This window comes from Phyllostomus discolor, chromosome 13 (genome assembly GCF_004126475.2).
Source record: "Phyllostomus discolor isolate MPI-MPIP mPhyDis1 chromosome 13, mPhyDis1.pri.v3, whole genome shotgun sequence".
NCBI lineage: Eukaryota > Metazoa > Chordata > Mammalia > Chiroptera > Phyllostomidae > Phyllostomus > Phyllostomus discolor.
In genome coordinates this window covers 2,764,866-2,789,396 of record NC_040915.2, presented here as the reverse complement: position 1 = coordinate 2,789,396, position 24,531 = coordinate 2,764,866, and the positions used below count along the sequence as shown (strand labels likewise).

Sequence of the window (24,531 nt, the reverse complement as noted above, 5' to 3'; positions counted from 1 at the left end):
TTGGTTGGATATGTACATACTGATACGTACTGATGGCCCAGAAATGCTTGTCAGTGAAAAACGCAGACACAAGGGCATGAGGCAGCTGTGCAGTGTGTGGATAGGACTTTGGCTGCTTTGTTTCCTGCGGAGAGCTGCTTCTGAAGGCGCAGAAGGAGCAGGGCAGGAGGGCAGGCCGGACCACCTCGGGGAGGGGAGGAGGCGGCGAGAGTGGGTTTGGGCAGAGCTGCCATGCAGTTTGAGTTTGTAAGCACGTGCCTGCACCACCTATTCAAACAAATAAATCACTTGTAGGGCCTGACAACTCACCTGTCAGCGTCTCCCAACCGACCGTGAGCCCCTGAGGACAGGAGCCCTGTGGGAGCAGCTGCTGAACTCCCGGTGTCCAGCACGGCCTGGCACACAGGCGTGCGGAGCACATGATGGCCCCTCTATTGGGACCTCCTCTCTCCAGGCACATTTCCCAGGAGACTCCCACAGATTGGGGCTGGAGTGTGCTAGGGTGGCCTGGGGAGGGTCTGGCCTTGGTGGGAGGCAGGTCTGGAGAGCTAGTTCCCAGACATGACTGTCCTGGCAAGCGGGACCCAGGTGTCCAGGTATATGCAGGCCTCCAGGCGCCTCAGGCAGACTCCTTCAGTCAAGGACTAGATGCTCGGGCCCCAGTGGAGGCCCCACTGCATGCAGGGTGCTGATGTCCCCACCTGCCTCCGGGGCTGCACAAGGGACCAGGAGGCATCACCATGACAACAGCCTTGGCAGTGCCAAGGAGCTAATCGTGAGGATTTCACACCTCTGACGGGCTGAGCTCCAGGCCTCTGGTGGGCACAGGCACCAGACTGAAGGCTGGGCTGAGGGACAAAATGAGGCCCATGGGCCCAGGAAGGGACCTGCTGGGGCCACGTCTGCCATCAGCCCCAACTTGAGGCCACCCTCCCCTGTAGCCTCATCCTCCTGCCCAGCAAAGCAAGGCTGCTCCAGCCTGAACCCCAGGAGAGAGGGCTGGGTGTGACCTCTAACCAGAGCCCTGAGCGGAAAGAGCCCTAAAGCAGGAGCAACTTGACTGCCCACCACCCATCAGGTGAGGGACAAAGAAGCAGACGGGCCTTGTTCCCGCAGGGAGACACCCCCACGGTCACCTGGAATGAGCGGCTTTAATGAGCAGGCATGATTAGGGGAGCGGGAAAGAGCCTTGGTGAGGTGGGACAGCCGCCCGCTGCTTAGAGCGCACACAGATGACGCTCTACGTTTTCTGTGGATGCAGAAGTGGGAGAACACAGACTCCAGAAGCTGGGAGAGAGCGGGGGCGGGTGGGGACAGAATGGGGCCGGAAAGGGACCAGCGTTTCTTCCATTTTTAACGTAGGTTGAATTCCTATTTTACTTGTTATCAGCATAATTTTCAGTAAAAATAAAAAGTCCTTGCTCTAGTTTGCTTTCTGAGCCCCCATTTGACACTGAGGCCCGCCCCGCCCCCACACCGCCGCTCACACTCCCTTCGCACTCACCCCTGCTTGCAGGAGAGCGTTGGGGACAGGATTCACCGGTGTCCCCTCCCTTCCTGGGCAGCTGCCGGCCAAGCTGGACCCAGTAAGGGCCAAGAATGGTTTTGTGTTTTTAATGGTTGAAAATCAAAGGGGGGATAATATTCTGCGACACATGAAAATTATGTGGAATTCCAATTTCAGTGTCCCGAGAGTTTATGGGAATGCTGCCATGCCCACCTGTCCTGGCGAGAGCGGCTTCCCGCCATAAAGGCAGAGCTGAGTGGCCTGAAAGCTGGAAATACATGCTTTTTTTGTGGACACAGGCTGTTGATGCCAGTCTGGACTGCAAGCACCAGGAAGTGGGTCTTTCTTTATTCTGTTATGGACCCCAAATGCCTACAACAGTGTCTGGAGCATAGTAGGTGCTCAGTAAGTCTGGCCGAAGGAGGGAATGGAAGTGTGTGTGGCGGAGCATGTTGGCTTCCAGGTCGGAGAGGCAGGGACCCGCCCGCAGCTCCATCTGGCAGGCAGGGCCACCTGTGGAGGCTGTAGGCTCGGGTCACCCTGAGCACTGGGAAAAAGCGGGGTGGGGTGGGGTGGGGTGGAGGATGGTGGGGGATGGAGGCAGCGTTGTCTGTCCCCAGAGTGGCCCCAGCAGAGGGCGGCAGGCCTCTGAACTGGTGACATGGTCTTAACTCAGCCTCAGGGGCTCCCCTCGGTGACCCCACGCTCATAGCCCCCCTGCCCTGCTGTCCCGCCACACCTGTCAGCTGCACTTTGGTGCCCTCTGGTGGTCACTAGTAGTAGCTCCTCCAAGGCATGTGACCCAGTGGCCTGGCTGGCTACAGGTCTGGGAGGCCACCCCGTCCTGACCTCCCTAGGCCTCCAAACCAGATCTGAAGGTTTGCCTGTCCCGGGGCTCTTTCTGTCCCTTTGGTTCCCCTCAGGCCCTCTCTCTGAGGCAGCACACTGTCACAGGGCGCCTTCCTATGAGCTGGAAGCACCTTCTGTAGTCCAACAAGGCAGGCCCAGGGTCCCTAGGGCACTGTCCCACTGCCAGACAATGACCGCCTCTGCCACTCCGGTGGGCACCCTCCCCAACAGAGGGTGGGACAGTCACCCTGGTCCCCATGGCCCAGGGACCAGCCTCGAAGGATAGGCAGGGGGCCTCACACACTTCCATGTGATTTCAACATATCTGGAAACAGCCCCATCTGAGCAAGGGCCCCTCGGTCCAAGGAAAATAACTTTTGAGTTCTGCCTTGGGGACAAGAAGTTTGTCTCTGACCAGTGTGAGACACCACCTAGCAGTGGATCTTGTCCATGTCACCACACACACATCGCACCACCAGCAGCTGCTCCTCTGGCCTCTGCCAAGAGGCTCTGGGCTCCAGTAGGCGAGGGCAAGGGCAAGTGCGGGCCACCTCCGTGACCTCAGCCTCCAGCAGAGCCGACCTGAGTGGGTGCATGGCTGGGTAGGTGGGTGGGTGGCTATCCTGTGGCGGAGTTGAGCTTCAGAGAACTCTGGGTCCCCGGCCAGGGTCACGGCCACCGCTGCCATTTCACCAACCCCGTTTCCAACACCACCTGACCCCGCCACTTCCCTCTGTGCCTGCCCTCTGCCCCTCACCACTCCCACCTCTTCAGCTTCAGGGCCTCCAGGGCAGCTGGTACCAAAACCTGGAACACTGTCCCCCTGGAGCTTCCCAGAGATGGACCCCCTCCTCTAGCCACCCCCATCAAAAGGGGCCCCTCTCCCAGGCACCCCAGTGTTCACTGTCCAGGCTGCCACTCTTACTTTTTCATGCATACATGATTAACACAAATGCTTGCTCACCCACTTGGTCCTGTGTCTCCCCCACAAGAATGCAGCCGAGAGACCTGGCCCTCATCTCCCTGCATCCTCAGCACTGAAGTAGATGCTCAGCTCATGCTCACAGGTAACACCTTACTGTCCGTGGCTGGTGAGCACTGCGAGGGTGCATGTTTCACCCAGATGCGTCAGAAGGGCAGGCCGTGCCTGGGGCAAAGCTCCAGCCAGAGGGGTCAGAGCTGGGGGCCTCTTGCAGCTGTGTGCTGGGCAATTCCCTCCCAGCTGAGCTGAAGTTTCATCAGGAAAAGAATCTCCACCTCTCACGGATGGGGGTGGTGAGGTTTGTCGGGGGGGGGGGGCAGTAAAAGCAAAAGTATCAGAAATCAGAAAATGCAGGACAAACACACCAGACTGTGACCTGAATCTACTTTGGCATCTATAAACCACCTGCACCCGGCAGCCACCAGGGACCCCAGGACACAACACTGGGTGCACGCCCCTCACCTGCGTACCCGGCAGCAGCTCCGGCGCGCTGAACAGCGGAGCAGCCAGGGCCCTGGGGTGGCTGTCCCAGAAGGGTCCACAGTGGCACCAGGGCCCAAGCTGGCCCCACACGTTTTGTCTGGCTTACAGGGCTTTAATTGTTTTTCATCAGTTGCCAAGAATTTAAAAATCAAAATATTCTACCTAAAAATCTGGATTTCTGGCTGCCCCAGATTACTAACATTAGGCCTCCATTCTTACTTTAGAGCAGTGAGCTGCAGCTTAGTGACAGCCACCAACTGCGGGTGGGGATGGGTGTTTTGCTGTGACCCCCACCACACCCGAGTGTCTCAGGCCAGTTGCTGCTACCAACTTGTTCATGCAAATACTTCTCGTCACAAAGCAACGTCGGTGTGTGTGTCTTTGGTAACAACGGGAAAGTCCAAGTAGCACCGAAAAATCCTCACTGCTCTAAGGCCCACTTTGTCCATCTGGAATGTGCCCTGCCAGGCCCTCAGGACAGCAGAGTCTGACATCTGGGGACCAGCCACACAGGGCAGCCCCGGAGGGGTAAGGCCATCCCTCCACACACCCCCCGCTTCATGCAGCTGAAAAAGTCATGGCTGAGAAGAGCAGCCAGACCCTCCCAAGTCTGAGCCACTTTGCTCCTTTTGAAGCTTTCAAGTTCGCCAAACCCCAAGCACTAGTAAGCAGGGTGGACACACCAGGCACTTGACTGTGCCTGGTGAGGTTGCCAGAGAAAGCCAGATGCAGGGAATGCTGTACTGGTGCGGCCTCTGGTGGCCACAGGGCAGCTCTGCAAGTCACTGGGAAGGTTTTGAACTTGATTCCAAAGAATGAGCCCAGGAGCCAATCATGGATGAGCCCCCAACTAGGCTCTGCACCCCCACAGGTGCCCAGCTCTGGGCTTCCAGCTACTGCCTTTCCCAAACCTTCTTGATTTCTGCCCCACCTCTTGGCTACCTTCTTGGGCCCACTGGCACCCGTTTCAGTCCCCAGCAGGGCCAGCCCCCTCCATGGCCTCTTCAGAGTAGGGTCCAGCCTCCAGTCTTCACATCCCAAGGTTCTCTTCAGGCCTGGTCACAGCAGCCTCCTGCTGCTGGCAGGGCATAGCCCCCAGAGCTGGGCAAGGCCGACATCCAGCCCACAGGGTCAGCAGGGCAGAAGGGAGCAGATGGGCCCCAGTGGATGAGCGTGTGCTCCAGGAGAGGTTGCCGCTGGAGAGCTGCTGCGGCCAGATCGGGGCTTTTATGTGAACTAGACCGAGTTTTAAAGTTTGGCTCAAATGAGCACACAACCCAGGCTGCAGAAAAGAGGGCAGGGTGGATCCCGGCCAGGAGACCCACGGCTGACAGAACCAGGGGTGGGTGGACGCCAGTGGTTTTCAAGGTTTTGTTTATTTGAGTAGTTTGTAGCCATCATCGTGTTTGATCCTGAGAGGCAAGCAAGGGAGAGAAAACTCTTAGACACACTTGGAGGCTGAAGCGGGCCCCTGGGAAGGCCAAGGTCCCAGCTAACAAAGGAACTCAGAGGCTGCATAAGGCAACAGCAGGCCCCACGCCTCCCCTGCACCCCCATGCAGAGAGGCGTGTCCCCTCCTGTGCCCCTCTTAGTCCCCTGGAGAGCCCACCACATAACCAGGGCAGACGGCAACTCCCTGTGCGCGCCCCCATACGCAGCTCCAGGACAGGCAGCCCAGGCGTGGCAGTGCAGCTTTCTGCGGGGCCCCATGCGGGGCTCTGGTCCAAGCAGAAACGCCTCCCGCAGCCTTGCCCACCGCGGCACAGCGTGGGTCCCTGGGTAGGCCAGGCCGGTGCGGCAGCCTCACCAGTTGGCCTTCACTGCCTTGATGTCGCTCACGAGGTTCTGGGCCAGGCAGATGCCAAAGACCTGTAAGCGGGAGAGGAGGTGGGGAAGAGGCCACTGGCGGGGAAGAGGCCACTGGCAGGGAAGAGGCCACTGGCGGGGGAGAGGTCACTGGCAGGGTGGCCTGGGGTGAGGGAGTGGGGCGGCACTCGGAACGCCCAGGGTACCTGGAGCAGGGCGATGCCCACGAAGACCCCGGCCACGACAATCAGGTTGTCCTGCAGCCACTTCTCGAACTGCCCCACACAGCCTTTCGTGTAGATGGAGCCCTGCTGCTCCAGCTCCTGGGGACACCCAAGGACAGGGACGGGGTTCAGCCCAGCCACCAGTGTGGGCCTGGGCTCACCGCGCCCCACCGCAGGCCTCCGAGCAGCTGGCTGCTTCCCCTCAGTGGCTCTGGGCACAGAGGCCCGCTCCTCTGAGGGGCACTCTCCCCACGGCCCAGCCCCAATCCCATCATCCCCCTTCCTTTGTTTTCTCCCCAGGTCTCAGCTGAAATCATCACGTTGCTGCTCATACTTCTTTACCGATGAGCTCCCTGTCCCTCCCTCCGCTGCAGTGGGGGCTCCTTGAGAGACGGGGCCCTGTCTGCGCTGGGGGTGTGTGTCCAATGTTGGACATGGCTGGGTACCTGGCGGGTGCTCCACAAAGAGTCTGAATGAGCACACACAGCTGTGCCTGTGCCCACTGCCCCCGTGCCTGACGGCACCAAGGCCTGAGTGCCGGGACAGTTCTCGGGACCCAGCACCCCCTCCCCACAGATCACTAAGGCCTTCCAGAGGAGCTTCTGGGGGCTCCTTTCCACCTCAGAGCCCCCCACCCCGTCCCCACTCTCTCACCAGTTTGAGCCGGACATCGTAGCCGCACTGGGTGTTGAGAACGTCTTCCTGAGGAAACACAGGCAAACGGGCCATGGTGAGGGGCACCTGGGGCCCACGGCACCCAGCTCTGCAACGGTGGCTGCTTCTCGGGGGAAGCAGATGAGACGAGATTCCCGCATCCACGGCTCCCAAGCAAGGCTCGCTGGGGCCGTCCGTGTGCCCTTCTGCCTGACGCCAGGGTGCACAGCAGCACACCAGCTCGAGCTCTGCCCTATTTTGGAATCCTGCCTGCTCTAGTTCTCCAAGAATGAGAAGAACCCTGGCCCTCGGCGTCCTTCCCGGGTGAGCTGCGACTGCCGAGAGGCCACTCCGAGAAGTCTCTGCTCTGAAGGCAGCCGCCCCAGCACGGTGGCCCAGGGGTAGGGGGGCTGGCTGCAGCCTGGGGGGCCCCGCCACACACACCCATGACTGAGGGAAGGCCCAACCCCAGCCCCCAGAAAGCCTTCAGGCTGGCCAGGAGCAGCCGCTGCCTGGGCTGTATTTGGCTGGAAACACAGGGTGCCCAGAGCTCAGTGGTGGGCCAGGCCCTGCGCCCAGGGGCTGTCAACTGCCATCTTGCTATAATCAGAGACAGGCTTTGCTGATGAGGTACAGCTCCTGTGCTCCCCACAGGTCTCAGACACAAGCCCCCCCAGGCTGGTGGGGGGGGCCCACATAAAGTGACTTCCTTCCAACATCCACAGCCCCCAGAGAGGGGCCGGGCAGCCCTGTGGTGGGCTTTCCCCAGACTGGGCCTGCAATCTGCAATGCCCTCTGCCCCTCCCCAGGCCCCACTCACCGCAGGGTCTCGGACGCAGCAGGAGAAGGGCACCCCGCAGCGCTCCCGGCTCGGGTTCAAGTCAGTACAGTTGAAATAGATATTGAGGTTCCAGTCGTTGGGCCCTCGGGCTCCGCAGCAAGACCACTAGAGGGGTGGGGAAGGCGAGACACCCAGGTAAGCCAGGCCCACTCTGTTTGGGGACAGGCTCGGGCTTTAGAGGGACAGGACCAGGCTGGGAAGGCTCATAGAGGTGGCCAGGAGGGTGGGCACTTCTCCACCACCCCCCAGTAGAGAGGCCAGGCCAGGACCCAGGGCCCTCAGAGCAGCTGTAGGCTCTGGCCCAGGTTGATGGAAGCAGGGGATAGTGGGAAGGGGGTCCTGAGCTTGTCCCCCTAACCCAAGAGGGACTGGAAAAGGAAGGGGTGGCGCAAGGAGGTTGGCCCAAGAACGGTGACTTCCTGCAGGATATCCTGAGGGGGGGTGCCAGGCCAGGCCTGCACTGTGGGGAGAGGCTCCACTAACTACATCTCCCCACGCTTGCCCAGAGATTTTAAGAAGATCCCCCTTCCTTCCTACAGTGGCAGGAGGGCAATCCTGCCAGCCTCATAACCCTCCCACTGCCCTTCATGAACGCAGTTGTCAGAGCCCGTCCCCACCTCCCCCACCCAGAACATCACGGGCTACCCGCCTGGGTGGGTCAATGGCAAGTGTGGGGCTGTCATGAAGCAAGAGCTCACAACCTCGCAGGGGAGGCAGGAGCCTTAACTCACTGAAGCAGCACCGGCCACAGGAGAGCCAGCCCCTGTGGGACCCAGCTCAGCAGTAGATGCAGGAGGCCCTGTGGGCCAAGGCCGGGGAGGGAGGTATGGCCATGTGGCTCTGTGTGCACAGCCTGGCTTCTGCTTGCCTGCTCTCCTCTGCCTGGCACCTGCTGCTCCCACTGGGGAGCACCTGCCCCTCTCTTGTCCCAGGCTGCCACCCCCAGGAAAACAGACCCCAGTTTTTTTCACCACAGACTCCCTAGGGCCCAGCCCAGGGCCTGGCGCACACTAAGCCTATAGTAATTCCGTGTTGAATGAACAAACCACATCTTAACGACCCAGCTATGTGTCTGCCTCGCCCCAGGCTGTGAGCCACTTGAGCCAGCTCTGGCTGGCTCACCTTTGGATCCCTGAGCAGACTATGTGGGTGGCACCAAAGGAGAATGACCGTGTAAGCGGGTGTGCACGGGCAGTGCTGTGCAAGTGGGGGAGAACTTGCAAGTGTGAGGTGTCGGGGGTTTTGTAAGCTGTTCACTGATGCTTCTCCATAGAGGTGGGTATTTAAGCTTGGGGGTGGAGCTTCTGTCGGGAATCTCAAACTCTGATATGTTCAGAGTCCAAATGAATAATATAAATGAGAGAAGAGGACCCACAGGTATAATAAAATACAGAGTGGAGGGGGAATGGCAAATAGAGAGCTCCTGAAGTAGTGAAGAGGGTGTCCACAAAGCAGCCCAGCCAATACTGTGGGCCCAGCATCTTGTAGAAGGGGGATATATATATACCCCTACCTGGCCCCTATCCCTCCCATGTATGTGTGTATATATATGCATATATGTATATATATATATATATATATATATGATTTTATTTATTTGTTTTTAGAAAGGAGAAGGGAGGGAGAAAAAGAGGGAGAGAAACATCAACGCGTGGGTACCTCTGAAGCACCCCGTACTGGGAACCCGGCCCACAGCCCAGGCATGCGCCCTAGACTGGGAATCAAACCAGCGATTCTCTGGTTCACAGGCTGGCATTCAATCCACTGAGCCACACCAGCCAGGGCAGGAATCTATATTTTTATTCCTACTCTAAGTGTGGTACAAGCCCTGGCCTAGGAGTTGCCAGTCTGGAGTCTCTGGCCTCTATTCCCAGCCCTGTTTCCCTGCAGGACTAGGCCCATGGGGACCCACAGGGCGGGCTTCCCTCAGAAAGGACAAGGCTCTCTTCCTGGGGCCTGTCTGGCCGGCATGGGTGAGGGAATGGTCCCAGCACACAGCAAACTTGCTCCCTCACTCATCTGCCCAGCAGGTGCCTCCTGCAGGTGGTGGCCAGTGCTGCACGCTGGACTCACGTATTCCTGAGCAAAGTCAATGAGGTTCTGGAGGTCAATGTCGTCCCGATAGGCCTTGACATTGTTGTTGATGAAGAGGTTGAGCTGGTCTCGTATCCAGTCCTTGAAGACAAAGGCCAGGATCCCTGTTGCCAGCTCCAGGAAAAAGATGAGGCCGAGGAACACTGAGAACTGGGGTGGGGGCATACAGACGATGGGGGTCGGAGACGCAGAGCCTGGGGGTGCCACCAGGCGGAGCACAGTCCCCACCTTCTAACAATTTAGTGTTGTTTTACATCGGTAAAACAGTGCTGTCCTTACCTACCCACCCATTCTGCTTTCTCTGGTAATTACTCGTTTTGTTTGTTTGTTTGTTTGTTTGTTTGTTTGTTTGTTTTGTTTTGAGAAACAATCCTTCGCATACAAATTTAGTTTCTGTGGCTCAGCGGGAGCCATCATCTTTCCCTATTTCCAGATAAAGAACTGGGCATGCGCCAGGAGCTCACCAATCAGAACGCTACCTCCCCCAGGGCCATGGGGATTGGTCCAGACACGGCCAATCAGAATCAAGGGAGTGTAATTAAAGAACTTGGACAGAATGATTGAGAAGAGCCTCAGCCTTCAGTAGGACTTCCTAGGAGGACAGGGTGAAGCCAGTACCCACCATTCCTGGGCATCCTTTGACCCTACAGGGGATAGAACTGACCAAGAGGGACAGACCTGAGAAACAGAGAGACCAGACCAATTGACATTGTGGTGGTCCCTGGACTGGAATGTGCTGGCTGGTCCACACCCGCACACCCATGGGCTTTTCTTAGTGAGTCAATAAATACCCTTTTATGCTTAGGTCACTGGTTTTCAGTCATTTACAAAAGAAAGAATCCTATAAATATAGATGGTACGAATCTGATATTTATTACTATAACATAATAAAAGTATGTTATTAGGCATAAATTATATGCAAGAAGTGGGTAGAAGTGGGTAGGAGGATCCACTTGGGGTCCCTAGTGGATCTAAAGCAGGGGTACTCACAAACTTGAGCAGGAAGGTGTTCTCCCGGAGGGCCCCGATGCAGCCAGCAAAACCCAGCACCGACATGACCCCTCCAACCACTACAAACAGCCACACGGGGTCAAGGCCTCCCAGATCTGTCAGTGCTGAGATATTGGAGAGAACGCCCTGTGTGGGGAGAACAGAGGCAAGCGGGGGTGCTGATCCTCACACCATTTTGACCCGTGGGGCAGCCCCACGCCCCAACCCCGCATCTTACCTTCTCACCCCAGGCCCAGAGGCCAATGGCCAGGAACAGGGCTCCCAGCACCTGCAAGAGCAGAAGCGAAGGGTTGAAAGCTGGGGCACTAGCATCCTGCTTCACCCCCAGGAAAGCCTCGCTCCCCCAGTACTCAGGGTCTCCAGGGGGAGAGAAAGGAAGAGGGTGAAGGGCTGTAAACAGAATTCAGGATCCTTTCCACCTTCCCAAGAACACATCTCAGTGCTCCCTCCCCACAGCACTCAGCCTGGAAGACTAAACACTGCCGAGCCCTGGGGTGGACATCAGGGCCTCTTCCTGGAACCCAGAACTGGAACAGAGGGCCATCAGGACACTCCTCACAAGTGTCCTGAGCCTCTCCTCCCACACCAGACCATGCTGGGCTCAAGGCTCCTGGCCCCTACCCCTCCCAGTTCCAGCCCTCCAGCTACCCTGCAACACTCTATTTCACCATTGCTACCTCTGTCTGCCAGAGGCTGCTTTCTGTCCAGTTCCATCCTCAGAGCTCAAAACCAAAGTCCCTGCATGGAAAGGAATCCTGATGGGAGCAGGACCAAGCTGCGGGGCCTCAGCCTAGGCCAGGGGCTGTAGTATCCTAGAAACCTTGTGGCTGCAGCTCTGCCTGGGCCCTCTGATCGCCACCCGCCACCCTGCCACCAGTCCTTACTGGGAAAAGAACTGGATGTCAAGGCCACTGCCTGGCCCTGAGCAGATCCCTGACCATCCTCCTGCCCAAGGCCAAGGCTGTGAGCCCACTTCTTCAGACCTCCCCCTGCCCCCCAACCCTTTCTCTACAGGCTCCTTCCTCTCAGTGCTTAGCCTTGGCCAACTCCACCCACCTTTAACCCGGGGCTCCTCCCACTGCTGTGCTCTTTAGAAATGTCTTTCTTTCTCTCCCCTACACAGGGTCTGGGATGTGAAACCAAACATCACTTCTCCTGCCTCATCCCACTTGACCCGCCCATGGCCTTTAGACAGGCTACCACCTCCTCTTTCTCCTTCCTGAACCCCTCAGTGATTAACTCAATACCACCTTTGACCTGTCCCTTCTCAGCCTCCCTCCCAGCTCCTCTGCTTCACCTACCCCATGAACACGCCCACGCCCACGGCCCACTGGTTCCCACCTCAGCTTTCAGCCCTTTCTCCCCTGCATACTCCTTTTCCGCTCCTTGATGTCACTGACATCCCGGATAACCACCCAAGCCTCTCCCTGGCTCCAGACACTGAACTGCAGACATGTCCATGTCCCAGGTTCTGTTCCAGATGCTGGGACACATCAGCAAATAGGACAGCTAGCTCTCAGCCCTCGTGGAGTTTACACACCAGTGGGGGAAATCCACAGTGAGCAAAGAAGGTAACGTCAGTGGCCAACAGATCCTTTAGAGAAAATCGAACAGGGCGACACAGTGGGGAGTGCAGAGGGGTGACTGGGGTGGGCTTTAGTTAGGGAAAGTGGTGACATTTTAGCTGTGCCTGAAATGATAGAAAGGTACAGGGAGGAGAAAAGAATTCCAGGGGGAGAAGGTGGCAAAGGCCCTGAGGTTAGGTCACTTTCGGTTGTGCAAGGGCTTAACTGAAGGAGGCAGGGCCAGACCCCAAAGGGTGCTGAGGGCCATGGGAAGGGGTCTGGACTGTATTCTAGTGAGAAACCACTGGAAGATTATGAACAGGGCAATACTGGGATCTGCTTCCCATGAAAACAAAACAACTCTGGACCTGCTTCACAGGCACCTCCCTTAGGCCACCTTGACCCAAACCTGAAACCCTCCCTCTACTCCCCACCCCAAGTGGCCTGGTCCTATCAATCCAACCTTAGAACTTCCCCTGGAGCTTCCCCACCACCACCACCACCCCAACTTTGCCCCAGGCCTCCTCCCTGGTCTTCCTAACTCCAACCCCTGCCCCTCACCTGCCCTCCCCCCCACACCACCCAGTTCAGCCTCTAACACAAAAGCCAGAACAGACCCATCACTAGCATTGAAGCCCCCGCTGCTCCACACTGCCCCCAACATAAAACTCAAACTCTGCCTCAGCCCCGGGGCCCTGGAACAAGCCTGGGTCTCTCCTGTCTGTCTCCCCTTGGCATCTGGGGGCTTCCTCTGCCCAGTGCTCTGCCTCGCCTCCACTCGCTGCCCACTGGGCTGTCCCCTTGGCTTTGCACTTAGTGGCTGTGTGTCTCTAGGTGAAATGACTTGAACTTCTCTGGGCCTGCTCCCTTATGTGTAAAATGTAGATAATAATAATGTAGCTTCAAGAATACAGTAAATTATAGCTCATTTGATATGCCTAATCCTGGGGGCAGGCTTCATTATCACCCTCTCCCAGGGCGGGAGGCCCAGAGAGAAGTGACTTGCCCCCCGTCTCACAGATAGGCTTGTATACACAGGCCTTCAGACCTCCCCACCAGGAAAGTCTGCACAGACCCTCCCCCCCCCCCCGCCCAGGCCCGAGAGCTGAACGCAACTGGAGCCACAGGACACCCAGCGAGGGGGACTGGGCAGCATGCGGGGAGAGGACAGCGCCACGGAGGCCTGCCGAACACAGCTGAGTGGGCCTGGTGTTTTGACCAAGGCAGCCAGAGCAGAGAGACTGCAGAGGCAGCAGGCAGCCTTGGAGAGATGAGATGGGGGAGGGAGGGAGAGATGACTTGGCAGGGCCCAGGGGCACAGATGCCACCCTGGGAGGAGCACCAGCAGATCCATCCCCAGGACAGGGGCAGCCCCACCCTGGAGCGTCGGGTTGGTTGGTTGTGGAATGTAGAATTCTGTTCCCCAGGGCCAGCTCCCAGCCTCCAGACAGGGGAGGTCCTCCCCCAGGACTCTGACTACTGACCCTGTTGGTGGGGAAGCCTCCCAGTATGGGGCCGGACATGGAAGGGCTTTGACCCAGCCCCCTTTGCCAGAGCTAAAGGGAAGGCGCAAGCTCAGGTGCTGGAGGGGCAAGGGGACCCGGCCCTTCCCTTCTCAGCAGGCTCTCCTCCCTAAACCAGGGCTGGGGCTCAGCATGCACCCCACACCTCTGGGTATCAAAGTGAGTTGGGCAGGAGGGAGGGCCAATCGCACCACACGTGCCCCTGGGGCCTTCAAGAAAACACTCCGCCTTCCCTGCCGAGCCTTAGGAAGACACAGGAAGACCCCCTTCCCTACACCGTGTCCCGCACCTCTGCAATCTGTGCTGCCCAATAGTTCCCTCCGGTGCTCTTGGGCGTTGGGCAGGCAGGTAGGAGTAGCAGGAAGGAGTAGGGAGACTGTCCTAAGCCCTGGTGGCAGGGAGTGGTCTCCCCTCAGTGGGAGACTGAACCTCCTCCTCCCAGCACCCCCAGCACAGCGCCCGGAACCCACCCCTCGCTCACCCAGAAGACAATGTTGAAGCCAAACAGGAAGTATTTCCCGCAGCAGCCGACCTCGGGTTCCTGGAAGTGCTGGTGCTTGCCGGGCATGGTGAGCAGCCACCCGCCGGCTGGGTACCCAGAGCTGAGGCTGGGCCCAGCCCTCCGCGGGCAGCCCTGGGCTAGAGCCGCCCGGGGCCTAGCCCGGCGGCTGCGGCTTCATGGCCAAGGCCACACCAGACCCGTCGGGCCCCGCCCGCCCCACAGGCACCGCCCCGACTCCAGGACGGCCCCAACTCCAGGGCTGCCCCGCTCTGAGCCCACTGGGTACCCTCGGAGCACCTCCGCCCCTAGGCCTGGCTCTGCCTCTGCCCCCGCCCTGGGCTCCGCCCCCCAGCCCGACTCTCGGGCCTCTGGGCCCCGCCCCCAGCCTCGCCACACTTGTAAGCCGGCCTCCGCAGAGAGCGCTGCGGCGTCCTGCCGTCCGAGCTGCGGCACTCTGTAACAGCAGCGCAAGCTGCGGGCATGAAGGACTCCCCAGTTCCCCCCACCCTGCGAGGCTCAGTACCTGCGCCCTGGGACCCCAAGCCCCGCCCTTGCTGTGGGAGCTGATCTCTGGAGAGTAGTTACTGCGCCGGCGAGCAGATGGGAATGGTGATTCACTAGCGTTCTTAACACACATGCAGACGTTTTATTACAGCGGCTCACTCACCAGAAATTCAGCCCTTCCTGTACTGGCGCAGACTCGGGCTGGGCGACTCCTGGGTCTTGTGAATGCTGCGCCAGCTGCTCCCTACCCCTTCAGTTTTTCTAAGGGCATACACCCCGCCCCTTGGCTCAAACCCTTTAGGCGCTGGGAGCCCCCCAGTCTTATCACTCTTCCCCATCCCAGCTTGGGCCTAATTGGGCTCCTGGGTACCTGGGAGTCACGCACAAGCCCCTCCCAGGGAGGACTGGGCCAGATCCAGTTTCTGACGGAAATGAATCATACTCAATGTTAGAGCCCTCCTTAAAAATCATGCCAGTTTTGTTCAAAAGAGTATTTATTTAGAACAGAAAGAGTAAGTGTCTTGTTCGAGTTTCATCAAGTTAATCTGCGTCTAGCAGGACCGAGTTGAGGCCCAACTGCTTTCTACCCTCCTGGGTAGGGCCTCATCCACTGACCTCCACTTAAACCCTTAAGCCCCGCCCTGAGGCCAGGAAGCCCAGACAGCCAGGGCCACAGCTGAGAGGAGGGAGAGACCACAGGTGCTGTCTCCCTCCTCAGCTCCCCTCATATCCCTGCTCTGTAAGATGATGTTGTTTTGCCTCTAAGCCTCTAGCCTCTGGATTTGGGGGTGGGGAGAGGGGCACAGCCCTACTCCAGGAAGGTAGGGTCCAAGAGGCAATCCACAAAGGTTTTCCAGCAGAGTGATCACCAAGAGGAGAGGCCCCTGCTCCTGTCCCTGAACTCCAGCTCTCAGAGTGGCAGTGGCCTTGAGCCCCCTTCCCCTAGAATAGAGGGTTTAGCCCTCAGGCTCCTGAGCTAGCCCCCTTCTCACGCCCCAGGTAGGCACAGAATAAGTACGGGATCATAGGCTTTGCCCTGTCATCTTTCTACCTGTTTGTCTTTGAACCCTCCTTCACCCAGTGACCCACCCCACCCACCCCTGGGTGAACAAGGAAACCCAGGGGTTCCCTCCACCTTTCTACTGCCCTGGGTCCTCAGCCTGCATCCCCCGCCAAACACACATATACACACACATACACACACACACATGTGTGAGCACACCCCACCCCCAACAGAACGGCACCTAGGCCTGGGCCCCAACGCATGTTAAAGAACATTCCTGTTCACTCCAGACCAGGCTCGGAGCAGGCCCGAGGCCCTCACCCCCTGGCCTGCCTGGGACACCTACATATGCAGTGGTCAGGGGCTCAGGGGTGCCGAATGGGGAGCAGAGCCCAGGCCCTCTTGCACCACAAACTTGTCCTCAGCCAGGGTGTTGCCCTCAGCTGGGGTCTTGTTCTTGGCCAGGGGCTTGCTCTTGGCCACGGTGTTGCTCTTGGTAGCTGTGTCTGCATGGGTCTGGTACCCAATGATGGTCTTTGTCGAGAGTCCCAGACGCTCTTTGTAGACACGCCTGAGGGGTGAGCAGGTGAGGAAATGAGACAGGCAGGCAGCAGTGGGTCCTGGAGATAACCTCGGACCTTGGGTCCTCTGCCCAGAGCCCCTACCCTGGTTCCAGCCCCAGGTGTTCCCACGAGGTGCTTGAGCCATGTGGAAACCCAAAATAGAACTAATGCAAAAAGAAAAAAAAAGTTCTGCTAGAAGTATTTTGAAATGTAGACCCCAAAGCCTTTATACACATGGGTAAGGCAAAAGGGAGAGGCGGCAAGGAAAGTTCCAGAGGTCTCCCTTGCAGACCAAACCACCCCCATTTCACCTTCTCCCCCAGAAGATCCCCAGCCCCACCCCCTGCTGGGGCCGCCCTCACCCAATGTGGAGCACAGCCTTCTGGTTCTCTGCCTCTTGAGTCCACACCGAAATCTTGTCTTTCTTGGACCGGATGTTGACAACGGCCCCACACACCTCCTGGCCGAACTCCTCAAAGCTCTCCCCAATGAGACACAACAGCTGGGGCCGAAAGGGGAGTCGATGAGACCTCCAGCTGCGGCCCAGGGACTGCACCCACCACCTGCCACCCTCAAGACCACTGCCACCATTAGTCCTATACCAGCCCTGCCCCTTCCTTCATGGGACCCTCCTGCTCAGCCCCTCCACTCACGGTCTCCAGCCACAGGCGGTCCAGATCGATGTGGCGCCGCTCCTTGGCGAGGCTGATCAGCCAGCGGCCCCCCCGCTTATTCCTGGCGTCTTCCCACGTGGGCTCGATACCGTCCTGGGAGGCCAAATGGCAAACCAACTGCTTTTGTTCAGAGGGAAGTGGGGGCCCAGCACCTTCTCCCAGGTCCTGCTCCTGCCCCTCAGGAGGCCCCACGGACCAGGCTCTCTCTCGCCTCCATCCCCTCAGTACAGCCAGGTGCCACCTCCAGCCATTCAGCCTCAACACTCGTCACCTGTTACAGCCTTTCATACGTGACAGAGCAGAATTCCTTAAGACCAGGGTTCAAATAGGGGTAATTAGCAAAGCCCCTGGGCAATCCCAGTGTGGGCCATCCCAGTGTGGGCCATGCCAGACATCCCAAGCTGGGCTGGTACAAGTTCACCTGGGAAATCTCTAGGACACTGATGTTGGGGTCCCCCATACACATCCGCTGGGCCAGCACCCCCTGGAGCTGGTCTGGGCCTTAATGAGCAGTGTCCACGAGCAATTCTGATGTCTGTTCCTAGTTAAGGACCCAGGCCAGAAACCTGGGCTCCTTCTTTGTCCCCCCAGTTGCCAGGTTCTCTGGTGGTCCTATGTGCAGCTCGTGCCTGACGCTTTGTCCAAGCTTCTCTGCAGCATCTCCTTCTCTTGTCCTGAGACCCCAGCCCCGAGCCCGCCGTGAGGAAGTAACACAGCAGACACCGGAGAGAATCAGACCCCCGCCCGCCCCCGTGCCCGGGGTGGCAGGGAGCAGAGCTTACCTTGAACAGGGCGTAGTCACAGCCTGCAGAGAGCTTACTGGCCAGCTTGATGTGACTGTATAGCCTGGGGAGAGTCCCCGACCCCAGGCTCAAGTCCAGGCTTTTTAGGGCCTGGTTCCAACTGGCCTCAGTCCCCTCAACTTCCTACCAGCCCCCACTGCTTTCCCCCCACCTTCTGGCCTTCAGCCTTTGGTCACACTGGTAAGCCCAGGCAGAATCCCATCATCACTTACCCAAACCCGCAAATTCCAGGAACCTTCCCTGACCATCCAAGCCGAGAGGGCAGGTTTTTAGACAACCCCTCTCCAGGATGAGTTTTTTTTTCTGATGCCCCCTCCAGCTGGAACCTCAGGCCTTCTTGCCCCTCCTAGGGTTTGCACAGCACCTTTTGGGACACCCCCCCAGGGACCCCCCCTCCGGGACCCCATGGACACTCTGAGGCAGCCTGATCCTCACTTTGTGGTTGAGACAAACGCAGACAGGGAAAGGAACTCGCCCAGGATCACAAAGCGTGAAGTAGCAGAGTCAGGGTCAACTCCTTGCTTCTCCCACTTCGCAGGCTTTCTCCCTAAGTCCCAGGAGGGCTCCATGGGGCCTGTGCCTCCCCCCCACAACTCGCACTGCAGAACCCCCTAAGCCCCAGCCCTCACTAAGGTGCCAGGCCCCAGAGAGCACTGGGAAAGCTGTGTAGGAAGCAGTCCTCCAGAGGAATGGGGTCTGGGAATGGTCTGGAGCTCAGAGCCCCCTGGGCCCAGCCTCTGCCACAAGGGGTAGACACTCACGCCCAGAAGTCCTCCACTGTGTCAAACTTGGTGATCTGCTGCAGGTTGTCACGCCAGGCCCGGCCGCGGTCATTCTTGAAGAACCACAGAACCCACCTGGGGGGAGGGGTGGCTGAGAAGAAGTAGCCCCTGTGCCCACCCCCAGCAGCAGCCGGGCTGGCAGGGCAGTCTCACCCCTGTAAGGACAAACTGGGGGCAGGACTCGGGGTACCATCCCCCCTAAGGCAACTGCAGTCAGTTAACCTGAAGGGCCAGGGTACTGGAGGAGCAGTGGAGGCATTTAACCCAGAACCCCAGTTAGGGTGAGGCTGGGAGGGGCAACACCTCAAGACCCAAGTCTGAGGCCAGCTCTGGCCTTCCCCAGTGAGGAACTGGGGCCGAGAGATGAAGGGGCTGTCCCAGGCCACAGAGCAGGGGCTGCCCTACCTGTTCTGCAGATGGTGCAACTCCTCCTTGACCTCCATGGGGCCTCTGACCCGGGCCCTCCGCCTGAGGGACTGCAGACTGGTGGGAGAGTTCAGAGCCTTCTTTCTCATCGACGCTTTTGCTGGTGCTGGTGCTGCCTCCTCTTCCTCTTCCTCTTTCTCCTCCTTCTTCCACTTCAGGACTTCACCCTTAGCCTCTCCAGTCTGACCAAAGAAAGGAGTTGGGGCAGGCGGGGGCCAGGGAGTCCCCTCCCTGCTGCAGGAGACATGGGTGGTGGACTTACAGGACTGGTGGTAGCCATGCTGCAGCAGCCTGGGCTTCGAAAGGGACAGAACAATTGAGAGCCCCCAGCTGCTGGCTTTTAACCCACCAGTGCCCCGCCCACACCCCACCCCACCTGTCCAGGTCTGGGCAAAAGGAGGAGCCAGCATGGAGGTGCTCAGAGGGAGAGGGGTCAGCAAGCCTTTGGTGAGCACCTTCTACATGCAGGCTCAGGGTTGGGGACAGGTGTGCCCAGGCAGACTCAACCCCACCCACATCATGCTGGCCAGGGGTGGGAGAGGGGCTCTGAGACAGGAGGGTAAGGGTCAACACTAGGGGTCTGCCCTTATGACACTGTACACACACACCCCCTGGGTTTGTGGGGGCTGAATTTAAAGCAGACTGTCCCAGAGCTGGCAGAAGCAGTGGCTGGTGCGGCCAGGGCAAGGCAGGTGCATCCTTGTTTGTCTCTGCTGCCACTCGCCTCCTCAATTTGACCACCAATGTCATCTCACACAAACACTTATCTGGTCTCTGGAAGCGCCTATATTTCCAGACACTAGTAGAAATAATCCTCCAGAAACAGGGAGATTGGATTAAAAATTCACGGTTTTGGTTTCTCCTGAAAGTTTGGGAAGGTCTGGCAACACTGGGCTCCACAGGTCCTCCACCCACTGCCGCTGCGGCTGCCCCCTGGGAGAGCACTCGGGCTTCCGTGAGGCCTGCTGGCCCACTGCACTCCTGGCCTATCCGAGTATCCCCCACCCCCCCGGGCTTGGCTGGCAAGGGGCAGTGCCACACAATCGGTGTTCGAATCCTTTCTGCCCTGACTTTAGCCAAGTTACTGAACCACACAGAGTCTATTTCCCCACCTGTAAAATGGGAAGGTTAATGAGACACAACTCAGAACCTTGTTGTATTAAATGATATAAAACACAAAAAGCCACCCTAGCTGGTGTGGCTCTGTGGATTGAGTGCCGACCTGCAAAGCAAGGGGTTGCCAGTTTGATTCCCAGTCAGGGCACATGCCTGCGCTGCAGGCTGGGTCCCAGTAGAGTATGCACGAGAGGCAACCACACATTACTGTTTCTCTCCCTCCCTTCCCCTCTAAAAATAAACAAAATCTTTAAAAAAATAAAATAAAACACAAAAAGCCCGTAGAAGGCCTGACTCAGAAATCAATAGAAATTGCCTGAGGATGGTCCTCATTAGGTAGCTCAGCTGCTTAGAGCGCAGGCGGCCAACACAGGCATGTGGGCCGAATCCGGCCCTCCGCCCTCTACCCAGCGTCAGAGCTGAGCTCTCCCTTAACTGTTAGGGAATAGTTACATTTACACAGCCCTAAAATTACATTCGGCCCTTTGAAGGCAACCTCGAGGCTGATGTGGCCCCCAGTGAAAATGAGTCTGACACCCTGGGGTTAGAGCGTCGTCCTGATACATCAAGGTTGTGAGTTTGAGTCGCTGTAAGGGCACATACAAGAATCAACCAGTGAGTGCACCAGCAAGGGGGAGAACAAATCAATGTTTCTCTCTCTCTCTCTCTCTCCACTTTCCTCTCTAAAAGTGAAAAATGAAAATTTTTAAAGAAAGAAAGAAATCACCTGGGTTATCTCCAGGGTGAGGGAAGAACTGGGAAGGGAAGCTGGGGGGAGGGAGCTGTGGTTCTGCGTGAACCCGTTTCCCAGCCTCCGGAACAGCAGCACCGTTTTCCACAGGGGGCTGGTGCCTCCCACAGTTTCTTAAGGTTTCTCTCCCTCCCCCCTCCACTTTTAGGGACCCAGATCTCAAAGGGGAGCAGTCCGTCCCCTACCCCACACCCAGGGAAGCTCAAGACCACCTGGAGGCAGGCAGTCAATACGTATTTAACACTCCTCCCTGAAGTGCTGGGTATGTGCCAGGAAAGGGACTGTGTGCCAGGAGGCAGTGAGGAGCCAACTCCGGGCTGCCCCTGTGCCCTGGTCTGCCAGGGAGCCAGGGAGCCAGACGCCAGATTGTCTCGCGAGATCGCAGACCCCCGAAGGAAAGGGATTCACAGGTGGAGAGCATCAAGCCCGCCATCTGAACTGGAGCTTCTGCGTAGTTCTCAAGTGCTTGGGTCAGAGCCACCTGCAGGGCTCCTTAAACAGACCACGGGGCCCTGGCTAGAACGTCTGGCTCCTCAGCACCAGTCTAGGGCCTGAGAATTAGCATTTCCAGCATGTTCCTTGGGGGTGCTGGTCAGGGACCCCATTCTGAGAACCAGTAGCGCAGAGGCAGTTCACTGAGGCGGTGATGTTTGAGCGGACAGCTGAAGCATGAGCGGGAGTAAACTAGGCAGCGAGGGAGGGCATCTCAGGGGCACAGCGGCAAAGCAGCATGGGTGCTGGAAGAAAGGGGACCAATGTGGGGAAGCCCAAAGCGGGAAAGACAGGACAGTGAGTCTTGCTCCTAGGAAAGTGGGGAGGCACCAAGTGCTGAAGCAGGCATAGGCGGGCTGGACAGGTAATCCCATGGGCTGTCCAGCAGGCTCTCCGGGTTGCCGTGTAGAGAACAGCCTCCATGGCAGCAGGAGCTCGTTGGGGGAGATCGATCAGGACGCTGATGTGGTTGCCCAGGTGGTGGGAAGAGGGAGAGAAGGTGGTGGATTTCTAAGGCATTTAAAAGGAAACCTCAGTGGCGTTTGATGCCAGACAGACTCTGGATCGGTGGGGCAAGGTGTCCCGGCTACCTACTGCTGCACAACAAACCACCCAAACTTAGTGGCTTAAAGCAACACTAACCATTTCTTTCACTCACAGTTCTGGGATTTGAAGAGGGCTCAGCAGAGACAGCCTGCCTGTGCTCCAGAGCACTATGGGGCTGGGGCTGCAAGTCGGCTCACTCCCCGTGGGGCAGTTGATGTGGGCTCTCGTCTGGAACCTCCACTGGGGGTGTCAGTGGGGACAGCTCTGTGCGGCCTCTCCGTGAGGCCGACTCACTTCCTCACAGTGGATGGGTTCCCAGAACGAGTCCCAACAGACGGGAAGCAGAAGCTGCTAGTTTCTTTCTTTTTTTAAGATTTTATTTTTAGGGAGAGGGGAAGGGAGGGAGAAAGAGAGGGAGAGAAACACCCATTGATTGCCTTTCGTGCACCCCCAACCAGAGACCCAGGCTGCAACTCAGGCATGTGCCCCAACAGGGAATTGAACCAGCTATCTTTAGGTTTATGGGATGACACCCAATCCACTGAGCCACACCAGTCAGGGTAGAAGCTGCTACTTTCTTAAGGCGTGGGCCCCAGGCCGGCACAGCACCTTGTCCACTGTTGAGTCCCAGGGCTGACATTCAACAATGGGAGCATCATCGCACCCCCAAGGGGGGGAGTGCCAAGGAATTTTGGACAGAGGAGGCACCGGAAGAAGGCCAGGCTTGGGGAGAGACTGTGAATCTAGATTGGATGAAGGAAAAGGGAGAAAGTGAGGGAGTATAGTTAGGAGAATTTTTGATGAATGGGAAAGAGAACCTGAGGCAGGTGGTTAGACAAACGGGGCCAAACAATCAGAGGCATTCCCAGCCAGTTGGTGAACCCCAGGATCTCATCTCCCCTGACCCACTGGAGAGCAAAGGTTCCTACCTCTCTTCCCTAACCAGAGGGCAAATCACTTAAATCACCTGGGCGGGGAGATAGAGAACAGAGGCCCTATTAGTGCCATCCGTGGGTGAAGTCGGGGGAACAAATGACAAAAACCCAGTAAGAACCAAACAAATCCAATACAGAAGTGAAGCGGAGCAGAAAGTGACTCTGGTCCCTCTACGTGCTCATTTAGATACATCAGCATATCCAAGAACACACCAGGAAAGCCGATGAATGTTCTGCTGAGACCTCCCCTAGATTCCATCAGCTGAAGAGAGAGAAAATCCCTCAAAACAAAGGATGCCAGCGCAGGCTCTCTCTCTGGTGCACACCCATGCCTTCTCTTTCTTGGGTGTGAACTTTCTCCTGAACTCTAAAGGGTCCTTGCAAGACTTGCACCCGGGGGAGCAGTGGGCGGCAGCACCTCCTCTCTGACTGAGCCCCTGAACCTATCTCCAAGGCCCCCCTTCCTCTGACTTCTCAGTGAGTCCCCACAAACTCGCATGGCTCACTTCTTCCATATGACCTTCCTAAGGAGCCAAAGCAGCCCTGCCTAGGCTCTCTCCTGATGATTTAATAAGCATGCTCTCAAAATCACCTGGGCCCTGGCCGGTGTGGCTCAGTGGGTTGAGTGCTGGCCTGCGAACCGAAAGGTTTCCGGTTCAATTCCCAACCCAGGGCACATTCCTGGGTTATGGACCAGGTCTCCCCCAGTTGGTGGCTGGCAAGAGGCAACCAATCAATGGTCTCTCCCTCTTTCTCCCTCCCTTCCTCTCTCTCTAAAAATAAACAAAACTTTTAAAAAAATCACCCAGGCTTGTGTTGTGAAATCTTTCATGCACAAAGGAACCCACACACTACAGACGGGCCCAAGGCAGACCTGCTCCAGGCCCTGTCCCTTTCCGGTGACAAAAGGACCCCCCCAAAGTGCCAGGCATGGTCTTGGCTGCCCTAGAGTCCTGCCCAGAGCCTGGCGTGGAACGACCCTGCCAGTCACAGCACACCTGCCCACCATCGTCCACATCTTCCAACTGGTGACTGAGGAGACACTCCGGCCCTACCGGAGTCCTGGCCCCGACCCAAGACCCTTTCGGGTCAGCCTCTGGGGACATCACCGTGGAGGTGAAAAAGTAGGAGCTCCCAGCCCTGCTTTTCTGTCCCTAAAATATCTGGACTCTTCCACTCCCCTCCCTCCCGGGCATTGCCTCCACGCCAGGTGAGCCCTGCCCTCCCCAGCCTGGGCCACCACCCAGGTCTCTCCCAGCACTTTCCGAGCGTCCACTCCCGCCTCCCTACAGGATGTTCTCCACATGCCTCAGAGAAATCATCTAAAATAATACTCTGATCACTTAACTCCTCTGTTCAAAGTGCTCCAGGATCTCCAGGATGTGATCCAAAATCCAGGCCCGCACGTCCCCGGGGGACTCGGCCTCCTGGCAGCGCCCCGGCCGCACTAGTCTCCGGCAGGCCAGACTACTCCGCCTCGGGGCCTCGGCACCTCCCTGTGTCCTCTCATCCTCCGGGGCTCAGCTCAAAGGTCACCTTCTTTAAAAGGCCCTCCCCGACCGCCCTGCCTGAAGCTGACTGCACTCTTGCACTCTCTAACTCACTGCCCTGTTTTATTTTTTTCTTTAAAAAAAAAAGACTTTTATTTACTTATTTTTAGAGAAAGGGGAAGGGAGGGGGAAAGAGAGAGAGAAACCGTGTGGTTGGCTCTCACGAGCCCCCCATCAGGGATCTGGCCTGCAACCCAGGCAAGTGCCCTGACTGGGAATTGAACTGGTGACCCAGTGGTTCACAAACCAGTGCTCAGTCCACTGAGCCACACCAGCCAGGGCTTATTTTCTTCTAAGCACTTAATGCCATCCATTCATTTATTCATTCAGCTATTCATCAACGAA

General features: G+C 57.7%; 2 protein-coding genes across 5 annotated transcripts; both read right to left on the bottom strand.

Annotated features, from left to right (window-relative positions):
• Positions 1-4,302: 4,302 nt before the first annotated feature.
• Positions 4,303-14,378, bottom strand: TSPAN17 (tetraspanin 17). 4 transcript variants are annotated; one of them, XR_004900376.1, is made up of 9 exons: positions 14,021-14,348; positions 10,669-10,719; positions 10,431-10,577; positions 9,420-9,590; positions 7,326-7,451; positions 6,506-6,553; positions 5,834-5,950; positions 5,273-5,690; positions 4,303-4,315 (listed from the first exon to the last, which is right to left on the bottom strand). XR_004900376.1 is itself a non-coding variant. In XM_028527732.2 (8 exons), the coding sequence occupies exons 1-8, from the start codon at positions 14,105-14,107 to the stop codon at positions 5,625-5,627; spliced, it is 813 nt and encodes a 270-aa protein (XP_028383533.1). In that variant the 5' UTR covers positions 14,108-14,378; the 3' UTR covers positions 5,179-5,624. The 4 variants fall into 4 exon arrangements, 3 of the variants coding, with proteins under 3 accessions (XP_028383533.1, XP_035869739.1, XP_035869740.1); XM_028527732.2 differs by lacking the exon at positions 4,303-4,315 and having other exon boundaries at positions 5,179-5,690; positions 14,021-14,378; XM_036013846.1 differs by lacking the exon at positions 4,303-4,315 and having other exon boundaries at positions 5,179-5,690; positions 9,420-9,521; positions 14,021-14,352.
• A 643-nt stretch (positions 14,379-15,021) lies between these two features.
• EIF4E1B (eukaryotic translation initiation factor 4E family member 1B) lies at positions 15,022-19,465 on the bottom strand. Its single transcript, XM_028528984.2, has 6 exons — positions 18,776-19,465; positions 18,350-18,445; positions 17,568-17,631; positions 16,765-16,878; positions 16,474-16,613; positions 15,022-16,119 (listed from the first exon to the last, which is right to left on the bottom strand). Exons 1-6 carry the CDS (start codon positions 19,204-19,206, stop codon positions 15,906-15,908), a joined length of 1,059 nt encoding a protein of 352 aa, XP_028384785.2. The 5' UTR covers positions 19,207-19,465; the 3' UTR covers positions 15,022-15,905.
• Positions 19,466-24,531: the final 5,066 nt, after the last annotated feature.

Coding starts and splice junctions, on each gene's coding strand:
- TSPAN17 (XM_028527732.2), bottom strand. CDS start 14,107: ATGCCCGGCAAGCACCAGCACTTCCAGGAACCCGAGGTCGGCTGCTGC. Junction 10,578..10,668: donor TCTGGGCCTGGGGTGAGAAG/GTAAGATGCGGG, acceptor CTCCCCACACAG/GGCGTTCTCTCCAATATCTC. Junction 7,452..9,419: donor TTGACTTTGCTCAGGAATAC/GTGAGTCCAGCG, acceptor CCACCCCTCTAG/TGGTCTTGCTGCGGAGCCCG.
- EIF4E1B (XM_028528984.2), bottom strand. CDS start 19,206: ATGCTGGCTCCTCCTTTTGCCCAGACCTGGACAGGTGGGGTGGGGTGT. Junction 18,446..18,775: donor TTGCACCATCTGCAGAACAG/GTAGGGCAGCCC, acceptor CCCTCCCCCCAG/GTGGGTTCTGTGGTTCTTCA. Junction 16,614..16,764: donor ACCGCCTGTGGCTGGAGACC/GTGAGTGGAGGG, acceptor TTTCGGCCCCAG/CTGTTGTGTCTCATTGGGGA.